Source organism: Phyllostomus hastatus, unplaced genomic scaffold, assembly GCF_019186645.2.
Source record: "Phyllostomus hastatus isolate PE091 unplaced genomic scaffold, TTU_PhHast_1.1 phas_contig_210, whole genome shotgun sequence".
NCBI classification, from domain to species: Eukaryota; Metazoa; Chordata; class Mammalia; order Chiroptera; family Phyllostomidae; genus Phyllostomus; species Phyllostomus hastatus.
In genome coordinates, this window is record NW_025333737.1 from 3,057,329 (window position 1) to 3,075,934 (window position 18,606).

The 18,606-nt window shown below is 58.8% G+C and overlaps 1 protein-coding gene across 2 annotated transcripts; it reads left to right on the forward strand.

The window, feature by feature from the left end:
* Window positions 1-2,725: 2,725 nt before the first annotated feature.
* GIT1 (GIT ArfGAP 1) lies at window positions 2,726-18,444 on the forward strand. Of its 2 annotated transcripts, XM_045836784.1 has the most exons (21): window positions 2,726-3,037; window positions 8,709-8,842; window positions 9,299-9,411; window positions 9,533-9,638; window positions 10,189-10,406; window positions 10,491-10,585; window positions 10,921-10,963; window positions 12,934-12,960; window positions 13,151-13,199; window positions 13,648-13,720; window positions 14,293-14,390; window positions 14,767-14,878; window positions 15,012-15,145; window positions 15,321-15,473; window positions 15,579-15,809; window positions 15,894-15,947; window positions 16,138-16,224; window positions 16,346-16,419; window positions 16,522-16,704; window positions 16,835-16,898; window positions 17,055-18,444. In XM_045836784.1, the coding sequence occupies exons 1-21, from the start codon at window positions 2,986-2,988 to the stop codon at window positions 17,265-17,267; spliced, it is 2,313 nt and encodes a 770-aa protein (XP_045692740.1). In that variant the 5' UTR covers window positions 2,726-2,985; the 3' UTR covers window positions 17,268-18,444. The 2 variants fall into 2 exon arrangements, with proteins under 2 accessions (XP_045692740.1, XP_045692739.1); XM_045836783.1 differs by lacking the exon at window positions 12,934-12,960 and having other exon boundaries at window positions 2,847-3,037.
* Window positions 18,445-18,606: the final 162 nt, after the last annotated feature.

An 18,606-nucleotide genomic window follows, 5' to 3' on the forward strand; every position in this document is an offset into this window, starting at 1 on the left:
AAAGTGGATTTGGTCTCTATAACCACCATTGTAAGGGCGGGAAGGACCTAGAAGCTTGGTCCAGCCCACGGAGGGAAGAGGGACTGGGATGTTAGCAAGATCTGAGTTAGAATCCCTCCTTATTAATGGACTGACTTTAAGAAAATTTGTTAAATTTTCTGGCTTCTGAGACCACTCACCTCTAAAATGAGGCTGGAAACTACCTCCTAAAACGAGCTAAGGGTAGCAACTACCCTGAGAACGGCGCAGCCCTCTGCCAACTAGGTGGACAGACAGGTGGCGGGGACCAGGCATAATGCCTTGATGAGCCCACCTTACAAGATCAGAATAAGGAATTCCACACCAGCCCTACTTAGAACAATATAAGAAGTGTTTGTGTGGGAAGTGCTAGCAAAAGCTTGCAAACTCTCCGCTCCTCTCTCTGGCTTCTTTGTGTGGTCTGCTTTCCTCTACACACCCTGCGGTGGTGCCAGGCCCGGGAAGGCTGAGGGATGAGTATACGGCCTCGCCCCTTTCTCCAGCCTGGGAGGAGCCAGTTGGCGTCTTTGGCAGCCGGGGACCTCTGCCTACCTCTGCCACGAGGGGTCAGCAGAGTGTCGTGGTTACATCTCGAGTTGAGGAGGGGGCTGGTGAGGGAAAGGGACCGCTAGGAGTGGCCGGAAGAATGCCTGTAGATTTCCTTATTAAATTGTTTTTAGAACCTTGTGTGTGATTTCTCTTTAACTGTTCTGTTTCCTGAGGTGGCAACATCTCCAAAGAGAAATCCTGAAAACCCTTTTATCCCTAGTTCAGGCCTAGGCTGTGGCGGGGCTGGGGGCTTCTGGGACAAAATTTGGAGAGTACATCCGTGTCTGGGCTACTTCCAGGTAGTCCTGGGCCAACCAGGAGGTAGGGCGGGGGAACGGAGTGAATCACCCCTTTTCCCCTGAAAAATCTTGGAGTTCAAGGGAGAGGGTAGTTCAGACTAGATTGGGAGCTATGCCCTGGGCAGCTGGTTGTCTTTTTTGCCAGGCAGCCATGCATAAACGAAACCTAGGTCGCTTTTTCTCTGGCCTGCGCGCTCCAGCTGCCACGTGCTCGAGACGCGCCCACACAGGAGAGAAACAAAGACAACCAAGCGACGAGGCTGCAAGCAGCCGCCTCGACATTTAATAAATGAAATTCCATAGCTGGGGGGTCGATCGGGTGAATGGGCGGCCACCGCTGGTCGGCTCTACGACCGGTTTGGGTGGCTCGGCTACCTCTCCCGTTGCCCGGGCTGGGGTCACCAAGCCCACGGACCGCCTTCTCGGTGCGGGTGCAGCGCCGGGCCACGGGGCGGCAAGTGGTGTCCCACCCCTCGAGGTATCCTTGCTTAGAGAAACCCCGCGAGCCAGCGACTGGCTGTGAGGGAAAGGGAGGCCTTCAAGATTTTTTTTAAGGTGTGATTTTAAAAATATCCCGTGGATCGCTATTTCAAAAAATCTTGTCAATCTGGGCTGCAGCGAAAGGCGATGGAGGCAGCTTTGCATGTATTTCGGGTGGTGTGACTCATGAGCATTACTTTGTTTCCCCCTGGGAAGCAGCCTGTCCACCCACAAGTCACTGCTGCCCTGGCACCGCTGGGATAAAATCGACCAGCTCAGGCACCCCTGCCCAAGGCCTACCCCCACCCCTCACCCTGGTTACTGAGCAGGATCCTGCCGCTTGGGAACTCTCTCCTAATCGTGTCACCACTGACCTGCCCCCCAAACCTGGTCTTGGGCACCCTTGCCCACCCCCCACCCCACCGGCCCCAAGCAGCGTGCTCTGGCTTTTCACTGCTGCAGGTATGGGGGCTGGGTGCACGCCAGACACACGTGTTTGGGGGAGCATGCTCAGTGCACGGGTGCACCCACGTGCAGCCTGCGCCTTAGCTCCCTGTCTGCACCCCCCCCCCCGCAACCTGCCGAGTCTTTATGTGAAGTCCAAGAAGAAAAGCTGCCACAAATATAAAAGTCCCTGCATATTATATGCACATGCCCTGGACACAAGCCTCTGGTAGCCCAGAAACACTGTGGATGTACACGAAACGGACAAGTGGATATTACTGCACACAGGCACAGTGGTCACTCCTCGGGAGGTCTATAAAACACCGCCCAGATTCCTTCCTCTCTGGAGGCAAGCACTGAGGAAGAATAGATTTATTCTTATCCCGGAGGCAGGGAGTTCACTGCATGACCTCTCTGGCACCTGAGCGTCCATATTGTTAGCGGTGTGCACAGTCAGCAAGTGTGAGCGCGCACACACACCTGGACACACTGATGTGGACACAAGGGAGACCAGGACGCACACTTCACCCCAACCAGAGATAAGCGAATACACCAAACTACAGTCCTTACAGGAGAAGGAGCCTGGGCCTCCAGCTCCTTACTTTTGTTCCAAATTCCCAGGGACCACTGTCCTAGGGCCGGAGCGACGGGCCACCCCCCACCTCGCAAGTGAAGGGGATAGGGCCGACTCACACTGCCTCCGGGTCAGGGAAACGCCGGAGCAGGGGCCAGGGCTGCAGGCGACACTGTCCGCTGAAGCCTAGCGGCGGCCGCGGCCCCTTTAAGTGCCCCCGCCCCCTCCCGCCCTCACTCCCAGCTTCCTTTCTCCTGGAGGCGCGGCCAGCAGGGCGGGTGTGCGGGCTGCCCCTCCCCCGGTGGGCAGGGCCTGTGCTGCTTCCTGCAGGAGCGGCTGGGAGCCGCGCAAGGGGCGGAGAGAGCGAGCGCGAGTGGCGGCGGGGCGGCGCGGGGTGGCGCGGGGCGGAGGGCGCCCGAGGGCGAGCGGGCAGGCGGGCACGGCGGGTTCCGGGCCAGCCCAGGGGGCGGTCGGTTGGCCGGGGCGCGGAGCCTAGCCGGGGCCTCGCCGGAGCCGGGCCGGGCAGTAGGGGCCGCCGCCGCCTGGGCCCGCCGCCGCCCGGGCCCGCCGCCCGCGCCCCCCACGCTGGCCCAGAGGGCTGGGGCCGCGTCGCCGCTGAGGATGTCCCGGAAGGGGCCGCGAGCGGAGGTGTGTGCGGACTGCAGCGCCCCGGGTAAGCAGGCCCTGGCCGGGGGCGGGACCGCGTACCGAGGCTGCCGCCGGGCGGGCGCCGGGGCCTGGCGGGAGCGCCGTGCGGGGCCAGAGGGCGGGGTGGGGCTGGGGGCTGCGGCCTTCAGCCTCCGTCCCCGCCCGGGCCACTGCGGTGTCGCGTCCTTGGCGAGAGAGCCGGGCTGGGGGGCCCTTGTTCCCTCGCGTCCGCGGACAGGCGAGGAAGGACATTCCCGGAGCCGCCTCCCACCCCTCAGTCAGAGGGAGACGGGCAGCTAGCTACCCCCCGCCCCCATCTCAATATCCAAACGGAAGCGCCAGCCTGGGGTGGCCGGAGGGCTGTGGCGGAGGCCGCCAGGATTTAGGAGGTGGGGGCGATTGTGGTTTTGTGTCATATTAGTGCCACCCCCGCGCCTTGCACCTGCTGCTCGCATGGTCTGCTGGCCCGTTGGGGTGGCGGAGGGCAAGGGGCAGAGAGCTGGGCAGATGGGCCGGGGGGAGGGGGGTCTTGGATACTGTTTCCTCCGGAGCAGATGAGGGGGTGGCTACTTCTAGAACTCCCTGCCCCTGGCTCCCAAGGCTGGGTCTCCTTGCAGGGCCTGTTGTTCAGGACCAGTGTGAGCCTCGGTATCTTTCCCGGAGGCATCCCCAGGCCGCCTGGTGACTGGGAGCAACTAGACTCGGCTTTTCCTGTGCCTCAGTAAGGCCGACTTGGGAAGATGAGCTTGGCATTGCCCCAGCTTTGGCACAGGCCCCTCCTGGTCCCCGAGCCTAGCCTGACTAAAAGTGTGTAGGGAGCAGTACTGAGGGGTGTTTAGATTCCCCAGGAGCCCGCTGGCTTCCTGGCCTGCCTCTTGGCTGTATTTACTGTAGTGTTTCCCTTCCCAGCAGAGTCAGCTCCAGGCTGATTTGAAACCCCTAACCTGCTAAGGAAGTGAGGAGCAGTGACCCAAGAGGCTGCTCCTTTCTGGTGTGGGAGGACACTACCAGTGATGGGGTTCAGCCGCTGGCCTGGGGAAGGAAGCCCTGGCCTTTGTCCACCCTCTTTCTTTAAAAAAGCAGCTTTCTCCCTGGGTAGGCTCAGGGGATCTCTGAACTCCAGGCCAACCGTGGGCAGACTTAAGTGTGAGAATGTGGGGTGCTGTTTTGTGGGCCCTTAACTTCCAGTCATTCTTTGGGCTGGCCAGGACCCTAACAGGCTGGGACTGACAGATGCTGTGGTGGCTCCAAACTAGAGTGTTTGGGAGCTGTGGGTGCCTGGCAGAGGCACTCTGTGGTGGTTACGACCCTGAGGCCACCTCTCGGGGCATGCTGTGATCTGAAGGGCTCTGAAGAAGCTGTCTGGGGTACGTGTCCCTACCCCTATGATCTGGAAACTGATCCCCTTGCCCCAGCTGCAGGCAGGTCTAGGATGGAAGGGCTGAGAGGAGAGCTTGCCTTCTGTGTGTCTGTCCCAGGCTGTTCTACACCTCTGCTGGGCTGTTGTAGCACGGGGCGTAGCGGGGAGCAACTAGGGCTGGGAGGTGGGTACATAGCAGACAGTCTTTCAGGGGAGCCTGGATTTTCATGTTGCCTTTTTTCCATCCGATTCTGTGGCCCATGGCAAACTTTGCTCACTTGGGGCCCAAGTTTCCTTAGCTGTGAGGCAAAGAGATTGGAACAGAAATGGTTTTTGAGGAGTGTCCCATCTCCAAATCTGTGGTCCTGAGGGCTTCAGAGACATAGGGCAGCATCAGAAAAGCAGTGTCTTTATTTCCCCATTACATTTGCCTGTTGGGCTGAAGCCTGTGAGTGCCCCCCCCCTCCCCCCGGGCTCAGGGAGGAGTGGTGCGTATCTGATGTGTTGGACTGCCCAGCTCCTCCCACTGCGTGTTCCACAGAGGCACTTGTGCGCTGGGCGCCTCCTTTCCCCTGAGCCAGAATACGGGCCAGGAAGAGGCAAATGGTGAGAAGGTGAGGATGATGAGGTGGGCAGGACGATGACAGAGTCTTACTCATCACCCCACCCCAGCACCTAGCATGGTGTCTGGCACATAGCAGGCACTCCCCAAGCGTTTGGATGCTTGTCGGGACCCCTGCTGGCTCCTTGGGTCTACCCCGTACCTCACCGGATGACACTGCATGGTGTGGCATTCTCAGTCTGGGGACTGTAGCACCCGAGGTAAAAGGCTCACAGGGAACCAGCTGTCTAGAGCCCAGACCCAGAGCCACCCTCCCGTGTGTGCCTCGTACCCAGAGTCACAGGCTTCTCTCACTGTGATAGAAGCCCTGCAGTCCCAGCTCTAGGAATGGGGTTGTGGCTTTTTTGTGGTTGGGGGGTCATGGAGGTAAAAAAAAGAGGTGACACGCAGCCTGGCCCCAAAGGCCTCTGACCTCCCTCTGCTCCCAGGCCTGGGCACACAGGGTGAGTGCGAGCATGCTGTGAGGCAACTGCACACGGTATGGCTGCTGGGACAGCCGGTCAGGCTGCCTCGGGAAGCCCAGAGATGGACAGGGGTCAGGAAACCCGGAGAATCCGTGGTCTCCCCTCCCTTCCCCTTCACTCGCCCTGCCGCACAAACCTGGCCCACTCTCGAGGGCCTGCCCCCCGCCCCGTGGGCCTCACGGTAGCCCAGGCACCTCGGAGGAGCAAGGCCGGCCACCAGCTAAGGACACTGGGGGACCTGCAGGCTCACTTGTCTCTTCATAATGTAGATTATTGTGGGGTAGGTGAGGAGTGGCTTTCTTCCTCTTCTACTAAAATACTACTTAACGTGCAACAGAGTGCCCGCTCCTTACTGTGCAGCCTGATGAGTTTTTACATTTGTGTGTAGCTGTGTGACCACCACTCCAGTCGAGAGGTAGTGCATTTCCCTCACTCTGCGGGGTTTTGTTGTGCCCCCTCCCAGCCCGCGCCCCTTCCCTAAAGGTAACCGCCATTCTGACCTCTGTCCCTGTGGATTACTCTTGCCCACTTTCAAGATGGTGGGCTTCTCTCTCTTTCCTGGTGAGGATCTGGTCCCTAGCTCAAGAGAGGCCAGCCTTTATAGCAGACCTACTGGCCCAGAGGCCACTAATGGCTTTAAGTGGTGACATGAACTTACCGTGGTGGAGGCTTCCGTGGGTCGGCACTAGTTAACATTACCCCAGGACCCCTCCTGCCGCTTCACTCGCCCACACAGGGCAGACCCCACCCTGGCTGGAGGTAGACGTCCAGGAGGAAGATTGGCAGGCCACCACGTCACCCAGCCTTTATGTTCCCTGTCTCTTCTGCCCCTGGCTTTGTCCAGGGAGCTTCTTTGGGACAAGGATCCCTTTAACCTTAAACTTTGGCAGCCATTTGAGTTTCAGAAAGTCTTCCTGGCCCTTCTGCTTAGAAACTGGCCTAGGTGGGGCTTGAGGGCTCCTGCTTGGGTTTAGGTCTACCCCAGGGCCCCTAGGCGGAGGAGTAGGTAGCAAGGTGAGCTTGGGCTTCTCTTCTGTGTCTGTCAGAACTGAGCTGGCACTAGTGTGCCCCACATCAGGACAGTGTGCCGTGCCCAGCCTTCCTATTTCAGGTCACTGTGGAGGAGAGGAAGGACCCCTCCATCAGCCTTAGAGGGTGCCAAGGGAAGCCTTGGACCACATTCCCCAGATCCTGGTCTCTTGGTCACTGCCATGTTCAGGAACTTGCCATGTCGGTCTGGCCCTGGCTATCTGGCCAGTCCTCCTAGGCTTGGCTGCTCTGTCGGGCCATGGGTCTGGGGTGGGGGTGGAGGCCTCAGGGCGGACCCTTTATGATCCTGGCCTGGGCGGCTCCCCATTTACAGGAAACCCCACCATTTCAACGAGAGGAATTTAGGCTGCGTCATTTCCAGCTTCCTGCCTGGGCTGCTGGAGGTGGCTGAAGGGCAGACCCCTGACCCAGTGGTGTTTGGGAGTGAGGGGGGGAGCTTTCGGTACCTGGAGCGCCTTGCTGTTTGGGTAAAGCCACATGAAAATCTGCCTTAGGGCAGCGGTCCCCAACCTTTTTGGCACCAGGGACCAGTTTCGTGGAAGACAATGTTTCCATGGACCAGAGGAGTGAGGGTGTTGGGGGGACGGTTTGGGGATGATCCAGGCACATTACAGTCAAGCTCACCTCCTGCTCTGCAGCCCGGTTCCTAACAGGTCTGGACCAGTGCTGGTCTGCGGCCCAGAGGTTGGGGGCCCCTGCCATAGGGCTCTCCATCTTGGCACAGATAGTGAGTTCCTTCCTCTTGGACCCCTGGAATTAGCCCCCCAAGAAAGTGTGTGGTGAGCACCGTGTGTATTCCTGTTGCCTTGTTTTTGGGGATCCCTAAAAAAGCCCTGGCCCAAAAAGCTGAGCCCCTCTTCCATTTCCTGTTTCCACGCTGTGAGGGGATCCTCGCCGCCACTGGCAGAGCTCCTGCGGCACTCTGGCTGAGGGTCTCCTCCCATTTGTCCTGGGAACTTTGAGGGAGGTCCTTTCGGGAAGGGTCTGAAAATTACCTTCTGGTTGGAGAGACTCTCGTTACCCCTGAGTACCCCCCTGAGTACTGTGGGGCAGGGCTGAGAGTCAGCCCCCCTCCCCAGGACAGGGCTTCCTGAGAAGGGCGGGGGCCTGGGCAGAGCACAGTGCCCTGGGAGACAGGCTCCCTGCCCCCACTCTCCAGTGGCACACAATAGCTGCTTTCTCCCCCATGACCTTTCCACAGCCTGAGCTGTATGCAGCTGTCTCCTCCCCCTCTCCCAAGGGGCCTGGGGTGGGTGGCATCTGCCCTGTCCTGGCCCCCTTCACGTTTCCAAAGTTCACTTTCCTCCAAGGAGTTGTGTGTGGCTCCCGGAGCCCTCGCCCAGTGGGGTCTGTCCCCTTTGGGGGCAGCGCTTATGAACCTGGCGTGGTCTCTGGCATCTGAGTGTCTGGGTCCACATGCCAGCAAGTGCTCATCCCACTCATTAGCTGTGTGACCTTGAGCAAGTGCCCTAACCTCTCTGGAGCCACTCTTTCAGCAGGGGTACCATTTCCGGCCTTGCCTCACAATTGGGAAAGTCATCATGCACACAGCGCCCCGTGGTAAATAGTGGGTGCTCAGTCAGCGTTAGTTCCTTTGCTCTCTCTGTCCCTTTTAAGAGGGACTCCATCATTGATGGTGACAGGAGGCTCAGGCATGTAAAGGCCTCTTGCCTGGCAGGATGAGGGCAGAGTCAGGAGTCCGTGAAGGGGCACAATGGGTCAGGCAGGTGGGCCAGCGGCTCCAGCAGAAGTCTGGGGGCAGGAGAGAATGTGGCGCTGACCTGGACAAAGGAGGAGTGTCTCAGGCTGTGTGGTGTGTAACCACCAGGGTTGTGTCCCCTGGGGCATTTCTGCCTCCCTGGGGAAGGGCTGTGGGACTGTAGTGGTGACTGCGGGACAGAAAACCATGCTCGCTGAACAGGCCCCAGGGACCACACCTTCCCAGAGGAGCAACGCTGTGCAGGAAAGACCGTGGCTGTGTCAGTTGCCAGCTTCGAGCCTTGTGGGAAAACCCTCTCACTGCCTGAGCTCAGCTGCCTCGTCAGTAACCTGTGCCTGCTGACGCCCCACCTCCTGGACCTCTGGGAGACCCAGGGAGTGAACATACATGGAATATTAAGCGTAGCGCTGGCCTTGAGTAGGTGCTTAGCGGGTCTTGCCCGTGCCTGTCTGTAGCTGACCCTTGCCCCCACCCTGGCAGACCCTGGCTGGGCCTCCATCAGCAGGGGCGTGCTGGTGTGTGACGAGTGCTGCAGTGTGCACCGGAGCCTGGGCCGCCACATCTCCATCGTCAAGCACCTTCGCCACAGCGCCTGGCCTCCCACGCTGCTGCAGGTATGGGCCTGGTAGGCGGTTCCTCCTTCTTCACAGAAGGTGTCGAGCGCAGGCACATTTTCCTCATACTGACCTACGCACCTGCCTAGATTCAGCAGCTCCCGGGGGCACCCATCCACCTGAGGCAGAGCCTAACCCTGACCCTTTCCACCCATCCACTCATCTGAGAGGGGAGGCATCCAGGACTGGAGTCAGACAGATCTGGGCTCTCACCTCGGCTCCGTCGCTTATTAGCTTATAGCATTGAGCAGGTCCCTTAACCTCTCTAAGCCTTGGCATGCTGGCCATGTGACCTGAAGTTCTAAACAGGACCCAAATGCTTGGATGGGCTGACTGCATGGAGGTGTAGCAGTGACAGGCACATAGTAGGCCCTTTGGTACTCCTTACAGCCACACTGGCTGTGGCCGGTGCCCAGCACCCAGTGGGCTCTCTCACTTGGCATCTCCTCCCCACAGATGGTGCACACGCTCGCCAGCAACGGGGCCAACTCCATCTGGGAGCATTCCCTGCTGGACCCTGCGCAAGTGCAGAGCGGTCGGCGCAAAGCCAACCCCCAAGACAAAGTCCAGTGAGTCGGGCTGGAAGGGTGGTGGCAGGGGCTGCACAGTCTGGGACATGGACCTGGGAGGTGGCCAGATGACTAGCCTCTCTCGCACGGCCCCTCATTTCCTCCTGTGTGCCCCACGCAGCCCTATCAAGTCAGAGTTCATCAGGGCCAAGTACCAGATGCTGGCATTTGTGCACAAGCTTCCCTGCCGGGATGACGACGGGGTCACCGCCAAAGACCTCAGCAAGGTTTGAGGGGGCCCACAGTGGGTGGTGGGCCACTCTCTCCATCCATAATGCCCCAGAGGCCTCTCCTTCATCACCACTGAGCCGGAGGCCGCAAAGGCAGCCAGGTCAGGCAAGAATAGTGGGCATGGTGGAACGACAAACTTGCTCGGTCAGGCTGTATGTGGTCAAAGCCCCCCAGCTCCCAGGTGGACGCACAAGGCTAAAATTCCCAGCTGCCACCCAAAAGCTAAAGAAGCTTAGGGCAGTATCTTAGCCTCTCAGAGCCTCAGTTTTCTCATCTCTACAATGGGAAAGAAGTAGCAGCGCCTGTCTCACAGATAATGCCTATTCCAAGCAGAGCCGCAGCACATGGTAGACAGTGACTGACAACAGCTGTTATTAATTGGTATTAACTCCTAGGGGGATCCCTCTGTTCTCCCTGACAACCTAACTTCCGCTGGGCTCTTGGAGCTGTAGGAGTCCTAGATGCTGCCTATTCTAGGTGCAGCTTAGGGCGGGGGGTGGGAGGACTCGTGCACACATTGCTGTTAAACACTCCTGCTCCTTGCAGCAACTGCATTCAAGCGTGCGGACAGGCAACTTGGAGACATGTCTACGCCTGCTCTCCCTGGGTGCCCAGGCCAACTTCTTCCACCCAGAGAAGGGCACCACACCTCTGCACGTGGCTGCCAAGGCAGGGCAGACTCTGCAGGCCGAGCTTCTTGTAGTGTACGGGGCTGACCCTGGCTCCCCTGATGTTAATGGGCGAACACCCATTGACTATGCCAGGTGAGGGTCAGCAGAAGGGTGATGCTTGGGTGGGTGGGGGGAGTGGGCCGCTGCTGCAGGCTGAGCCATGCCCCCTCCCCACAGGCAGGCGGGGCACCATGAGCTGGCGGAAAGGCTAGTTGAGTGCCAGTATGAGCTCACTGACCGGTTGGCCTTCTATCTCTGTGGACGAAAGCCTGGTGAGCAGAGTGTGGGGCAGGCCTTGCTGGGCTAGGCAGGTGGGACCCAGACACACCTCAGCAGCAGGTGCCATGGTGACAAAGCCGGCTGGGGAACAGTTGCTAGGCAACTGGCTCCTGTGAAATTGCTGCAGGCTCTGGGCTGCAGCACATTGGGGTAGGGAGTGGGAGTGGGCGTGACTTCCAGCCAGCTCCCAGGGCCTTTGGGGGTGGCCTGCCCTTCTCCCTTTCCCCTGACATGTTTGGGTGCCAAGCAGTGCTCATGGCAGTGAGGTGGGCTTCCAGCTACTAGGGCTACTCAGTACCAGTGACTTGGCATTTTTATTTTTGTTCAGATCACAAGAATGGGCATTACATCATCCCACAGATGGCCGACAGGTGAGTGCCCACCTGATGTCCCTTCCCAGAGGCTGTTAGAGGCCATGTGGGTGTCTGACGCCCAGAACCCCCAGCCCTCCAACTTCCTAGGCTTTAGGGACCTGGAATCTCTCCACATTCCCCACCCCACTCCTTTAGGGGCTGGAAGCACAAACATTTCACAGCGCCTGAGCCTTATTCCCTAATTCTGGGTCCCAAGGCAGGTAAGATGTGTTGATTTAGCACGTGGCAGCACAGCCTGAGCCCCTTCTGTCAGGAAATAGTACTTAAGTACAAGGAGTGGTGGGTCCCTAGGTTCTATTTCCTACTAAAATATTTAGATAATCCACTGCACTTCAGTGAAAAGGTGGTGGGCTCCAGGGATTTGACTAACTTTGGGACCACTGGCCAGGCCTCAGTGGTGTGCTCATAAGTTGGACAGGGACTAGAGAGCAAGGCATGGCACAGTTCAGGTGTTTCTGCCTCTGATCTGAGAGGCCTCAGGTGCCCAAGGTATGGGAGAGAGCCCCGAAGTCCTACCTCATACTTACAGGGTGGGTGCTGGCGCCACCTAGTGGCCACCTGTGATGGCCAAGTCTTCATGCCAAGCTGTGCCTGCTGGCCTGGATGGGAGACAAAAGGCTCCCTCCTCCTCCAAAGGCCAGTGTGGGCAAATGGGGATCGTCAGGGTTGGGCATCTCGGATTCCTGAAACCAGACCTCTGTCTTGAAATCCTGACTCCCCCCCTACTCCTTTGGTCTGATTCTGCCTGGTGTGTGTGCCTGTGTGACAGGGGAGTGTGGTAAACACACGTGGGCATGTACTCAATGAAATGTTAATTGAGCACCTTCGCAGTGTCAGCTGCTGTTCTTGGCACGGGGACCCAGAGGTAACGCAGGCATGATCCCCGTGTTTAAGGAGCTCACAGTCTAGAAAGGGAGACATCCTAATCAGACAGTTGTGGTTTAGTGTGGGAAGTACAGCAAGAGAGGCAGGTGTAGACGTTAGAAATGCTGTGCCAGGAACTGAAAGCAGATGGTGAGACTGGAGCATATGTGAGAGGCTGGGAATCCCAGGAGCAAGACTGGCATAGAGACGGAGTAGGAGAGTGGCTAGTCCTGTGAGCCCCGACAAGAGATGTGACCATCCCAAGGGCAGAGGGGTTCTAAGCATGGATGTGTGGAGCCAGCTCTGCTGCTTATAGGCTGTGTGACTTCAGGTAGGCTGCTTAACCTCTCTGAACCTTAGTTCATCTTTTCTGGAAATGAGAGCAACCATACCTATCTTTTTGGGCTGTTGAGAGGATTAAATAAGGTGATGGATGCAAAACACTTAGCATATTTTTTCAATGAGCTTTTTTTTTTTTAATTATACCATACATCCTGTTATTATTAAGAAGTTTTGCCCTGGCTGGTGTTGGCTTAGTGGATTGAGCACCAGCCTGTGAACCAAAGGGTCGCCAGTTCAGTTCCAGTCAGAGCACATGCCTGGGTTGTGAGCCAGGTCCCCTCCCCGCCCAGTAGGGGGTGCACAGGAGGTAACCACACATTAATGTTTCTTTTCATCTTTCTCCTCCCTCCCTTCCCCTCTCTCTAAAAATAAATTTAAAATCTTTAAAAAAAAGTTTTTACAGCTGGGGTAGTGCAGCCAGACACATCAAAAACATCATTCTGGGTGCTAGGTAGGAAAAATTATTGTAGGGGCAAGAAGAAATGGTGGCAGAACTTGGGAAAAGTCTGGCAAAGGGTGAGGGAGGTTTCAGGTGACTCCCAGGAGCTGCGTCAGTGCTGGGTGAGTGGGTCACTGAAAGTCAGAGTGAGCCAGCCAGGAGCAGGCTGGGGGGAGAAATGAGTTCAGTTTTGTACATTCTGAGCCTGGCACACATGCAGAGATGGGTCCAGGCTTGACATGGGAAGGCGTGTGCTGCCCTGCTCCTGGGTAATTGCTGCCTCTGTCCTGTTCTTCCCTCTGCTGCCTTCCTCTGGACTTAGATCTCGGCAAAAGTGCATGTCTCAGAGGTATCTGGTGTCAGCCATGGGAGCAGGCTCTGGAGGTCGGGTGGGGCAGGGTGGCTCTTGGTGTGTGGCATCTGGTGTCTTGTCTCCCTGGGATCCCTGCATGTTTGGGAGGTCACTGGCAGGGGCCTGGCCACCTCTCATGCCTGGCTTCTCCCTTCTTCCCCATTCCCATCTCGCTCCTTGCCCACAGCCTGGACCTGTCCGAGTTGGCCAAAGCTGCCAAGAAGAAGCTGCAGGCGGTGAGTCTGCTTAGACCCCTAATACTTGGAGCTGCTCCCATTTTGAACCCCCTCCCCGCCCCCCCCACGTTGCTCCCCTTTACTCTGACATGGTGCTGTTTTCCAGTCTTGGACCTGCTCACTGTGTTCTCCCCACTTTCCTCCTTTCGGCTTCTCCACCCCCTTGTCTTTTGCCCTGGCTCTGCCTTTCAAAGGCTCCCAGGGCCCTGGCTCCATCTCTGCCTAGACCAGCCTTAGCTGGTCTAGTCTGGCCTTCCTTTTGTCCTCTCCCACCTTGGAGCTTGGCAGACAGACCCCCTACCCTGGTTTCCAGTTCTGAGACTGTGGGGGCTGGGGTGGCGTCAGGGAAACAAGCCGTTTCCCACATCATACGACATCTGGGGAACTGGCCCTGTTGGCAGTGGGGGCCGTTTGTTCTGACAAAGCCTGTGCCCGCCTCTGCCTCCAGCTCAGCAACCGGCTTTTTGAGGAACTTGCCATGGACGTGTATGATGAGGTGGATCGAAGAGAAAATGACGCTGGTGAGCTGGGGGTGCATCAGAGGCTTTGGGCAGATAGGACAGAGAGCTACCTGCCAGGGAAGGGCTAGGACCTGGTGTGGCTCTCGAGTGCTTTCACTGAAACTGAGAAGGGGGTGTTCTTGGGATTGCTGTGCTGGGCAGCCTGCCTGGAAGCCAGCTGTGCTCCCGCCAGGGCAGCTTCCCCAGCCCCGGCCAGAGAGTGCTGAGCTGGAGGCCTCTGGCGTGCTCCTCCCACCTCACCCCACCCCCAGACTGGGGCTCATCTCTGTTCCAGCTACCTCCCGCTTTGGCTCTCTCCCCAGTCCTGCTCCCGCCCCTTCCTCCCATCGCTCCTTCCTGGCTACAGCCAGATTCCAGCCCCAACTCAGCTGGGCCTGGCTTGAGGGAGTCACCTTGTTCTGTCGGTCAGTCCCCCAGCTGGCCTTGCCCAGTGCCTGTCTGAGGACCCCTGTTTTGATCACCAAGCTCAGTGGGCATGGGGAGGACCTAGGAAGGCTGTGCTCCATGCTCCCCCCAGCCTACTTATGGGCCTGGCCACTCTGGACAGTCTGCTCCCTGCTCCTCCCCCACAGTGTGGCTGGCTACCCAAAACCACAGCACCCTGGTGACAGAGCGCAGCGCTGTGCCCTTCCTGCCTGTTAACCCTGAATACTCAGCAACACGGAATCAGGTGAGGAGGCTTGGTGGGGTGGCCTGGGGCTTTCCTTCCTTCCTTTCTGGGGTCTCCAGCTCCGTGGGCTCTGCCCTTCCCTGCCGGCTGTTGTCCAGAACTGAGCCTGTTCTCCACCCCCGGCCAAGGCCTCCCTCCAGGCCCGGCTGGCACTGGGATTTGGGAGTGAGGCAGAGGTGGTTCTTTTGAGCACTTGGTGAGCAGCCTCTGGAGGCTGGGCTCCTGCCTCTTCCTGAGAACCAGGCCCCAGGCCCCTGAATCTGTGCCAGACCTCACCCCTTGTTCTGGTCAGGTGAGCCGGGCTGGCGTGTTTTGGCTGTGGTTATAGCAGACAGCAGAGGGCCCCTCATGCCTGTCTGGCCCTTTCTCCTCACAGGGGCGACAGAAGTTGGCCCGCTTTAATGCCCGAGAGTTTGCCACCTTAATCATTGACATTCTCAGCGAGGCCAAGCGGAGACAGCAGGGCAAGAGCCTGAGCAGCCCCACAGGTAGGAAGGGTGAGGATGGAGGTGCGGGTGGTGGGCACTGTTCCAGGATATTCTCTTTCATGGCTCCCTTTCTGGAGTAGCATGATAGATGGGTTGTGTGGCTGAGCCCTGAATGACAGGCCTGTGCCCTCAGACAACCTCGAGCTGTCTGCGCGGAGCCAGAGTGACCTCGACGACCAGCACGACTACGACAGTGTGGCCTCAGACGAGGACACAGACCAGGAGCCCCTGCGCAGCGCCGGCGCCACGCGGAACAACCGAGCCCGGGTCTGAGCACTGCACCTCCCTGGTTCCTCTCCAGGCCTCCATCAAGGCCCAGCTCTATCCTCTTGTAGCCCAGGGCCTGGGGGACAAGTGGGCTTGTCACAGCTTTGAGAGTACCCCTCTGGGGGCATTTGTCTCCTGCCCCTGGTGGCTAACTGGCTTGTGTCTCACCCCGCAGAGCATGGACTCCTCAGACCTGTCTGACGGGGCCGTGACGCTGCAGGAGTACCTGGAGCTGAAGAAGGCCCTGGCTACCTCCGAGGCAAAGGTGCAGCAGCTCATGAAGGTCAACAGTAGCTTAAGTGATGAGCTCCGGAGGCTACAGAGGGAGGTGAGGGCTATAGCCTAGGGGGGAGAGGAGGCTCCCGGGGCCCCAGTGGGGAGACGGGACTGGTGCCTGGACCCTCTGGAGTTTCTGACAGCACTTCACTCTCAGATCCACAAGCTGCAGGCAGAGAACTTGCAGATCCGACAGCCGCCTGGCCCAGCACCCACGCCCCCTCTCCCCAGCGAACGGGCAGAACACACATCCATGGGGCCTGGTGGGAGTGCCCACCGCAGGGATCGCCAGGCCTTCTCCATGTATGAACCAGGCTCCGCCCTGAAGCCCTTTGGGGGCCCACCTGGGGATGAGCTTGTCACCCGGCTACAGCCTTTCCACAGCACTGTGAGTTGCCAACTTGAGGTGGTGGGGAAACGGGGCTGGCTCTGCCCCAGGGCCCTTCGTGATACCCACTGTGCTAACCCCCAGGAGCTGGAGGATGACACCATCTATTCAATGCACGTCCCTGCCGGCCTTTACCGGGTAAGCAGTTCCTGGGGCAGGTGGGTTCATTTTTGCAAATAGGTTCTGAACCCCAATGTGTGCCAGGCTTTGTGCTGGAGGCTTCATGCACAGGGGTGGCTGGACGTAGGCAGTTCCCACCCTCAGTGCGGGGAAGCTGGAAGGTGGGTCACAGGGAGGAGCGACTGACTCCAGCCCTCCTGGGTTTCAGATCCGGAAGGGGGTTTCAGCCTCAGCTGTGCCCTTCACTCCGCCCTCCCCACTGCTGTCGTGCTCCCAGGAAGGAAGCCGCCACACGGTAACATCTCATCCCCTGAGCCGAGGGACAGGCTGAATGGGATGTGTGCAAGCGAGGGGATGGGAGGCTTGTGGGTCTGTGAGTGTGTACCTCACCTCCCCTCCTTCCCTATACCTTCCAGAGCAAGCTTTCCCGCCACGGCAGCGGTGCTGACAGTGACTATGAGAACACGCAGAGTGGGGACTCCCTGCTCGGGTGAGGCATGCAGGTAGTGGGAGGTCAGGTGGGCCCTGGAGCATCTGAGGGCACAGACCAGAGATCTCATGCCTGGAATGTCTCTCTAACCCTGGGCCTCAGGCTGGAAGGGAAGAGGTTTCTAGAGCTGGGCAAGGAAGAGGACTTCCACCCAGAGCTGGAAAGCCTGGATGGAGACCTGGATCCCGGGCTTCCCAGCACTGAAGACGTCATCTTGAAGACCGAGCAGGTCACCAAGAACATTCAGGAACTGTTGCGGGCTGCCCAGGAATTCAAGCATGACAGGTATGGGGTGGGATGCATGCTCACATAGCCTGTGGGTTTGCAGAGGACCAGAGAGGGACCAGTGTCCCACTCCACGGTCCTGGGGACCTTCCCTGAGAGCCCCCTAATTATATTTTCTCCTCCCCTACAGCTTTGTGCCCTGTTCTGAGAAGATCCATTTGGCTGTGACTGAGATGGCCTCTCTCTTCCCAAAGGTACAGGGGCCAGAGAGAGGAGCAGGATCAGGAGGGGCTGAGGGTGGGGCAGGTGTAGGGAATCTGCTGCCTGGGTGGAGACAGGGATACTACCCAGACGTGACCAAAGTTCAGGGTTTAAACAAGGAGGCCCAGCTCCCTCCTTCCTCCCTCCAGAGACCAGCCCTGGAGCCTGTACGCAGCTCTCTGCGGCTGCTCAACGCCAGCGCCTACCGGCTGCAGAGTGAGTGCCGGAAGACAGTGCCTCCGGAGCCTGGCGCCCCGGTGGACTTCCAGCTGCTGACTCAGCAGGTGATCCAGTGCGCCTACGACATTGCCAAGGCCGCCAAGCAGCTGGTCACCATCACCACCCGAGAGAAGAAGCAGTGACCACTCTCCCTGTACCCTCACCTACACCCTGGGACCTCACTGGCCATGGGAGCTGGGCTACTCTGACACTAATCCCCACCCCAACAGAGCCGCTGGCGCAAGTGCCCTTAGTGCTGCCACTCTCCCCTGGCAGCCAGGCACCCTGGTGCCCGCTCCCCTCAAGCCCCCAAGGATGGGGAGGTGGGGTGGCAGGAGCTTCTGTCCCCCACATTCCATGCACCTCCCCCTGTACATAGCATCCCCTCCCCTTCTAGTGTGCAGGGGCCTGTATGGCATCACTCCCAGCCCCTTGCCCTCCGGGGCACCCTCAGTAAAGGGTCAGGTGGGGACACTCCAAGTGGGGTGGCTCCCCTTACATGCATCCCACCCCCATGAGCCAGTTCAGCCCTACTAGGGGCTGAGTGGGGGCATCTCCTTCCTTTGTACATAATCTCTGTGGATGTGGCCACCAGCCCCCACGCTGCTCTCCTTTAATGCCAAACGGCCCCTGCCTAGGGCATAGGTGCCAGCCTGTGTTCCCGGGGTCCCCGGCAGCAAACACTGGAAAATCCCCCCCCCTTTACCCCTTAATTTTAACCTTGTGGTAACTGAGTGTCCCTGCGTGCCTGCGTGCGAGTGTGCGGGGCGGCAGTGCCGTTCCAGAGGCCTGGCCAATACGGAGTTTGAGGGGTGAGGGGACCAGAGCAGCAGGACCAGCATTGGGGGTCATCCCCCCTCACCCATCCTGGGGCCAGGGATCACCAGAGTAACCAACTGGGGTCCTGCCCACTGCCTCCCCTCGTTACTCCCATCACTTGTTCCCCTTCTTTATGAACTTACAATGGAAACCACTTCCCTCCATCTCTCCTCCCTCTCCCTTGTGGAGGGGGAGTGTGCTGGCTGGGGCAGAGAACTGAGCACCTGAACCTGGGGCTGGCTCCCCGGGGTCCCTGACTCAGCTGAGAGGCCCCTCCCTATAACCTCTGAGAGGCTAGCACCTGTGCCTGTGGTGTCTGGGTACCTGGAACCTGGGCTGCAGCCTGGGAAGGCTGGAGAGGCAGATGGCAGCACCCACCAGCTCTTCTCCCCGTCCTGCCTCTGTCCCCGGGGGCCAGGCTCTACCTGTGTGGTGGTGGGTGGGCTGACTGTCAGGATGTGTATCATGTACATTTGTATCAAAAATAAATAAGTGACCATGTGCTGTTTCTGGTACTTAGAGAATTGAGGAGAGAGAGACTGGGAAGGGGGCAAACATGAAAGGGAGGACAAATCTGTCAGCAGCACGAAGCCAGTGAGTACAACCGCTCCCGTCCACATGCTGCATATGGGAAGCCCTCTTGTCTCTTAGAGGGGCTTGGAG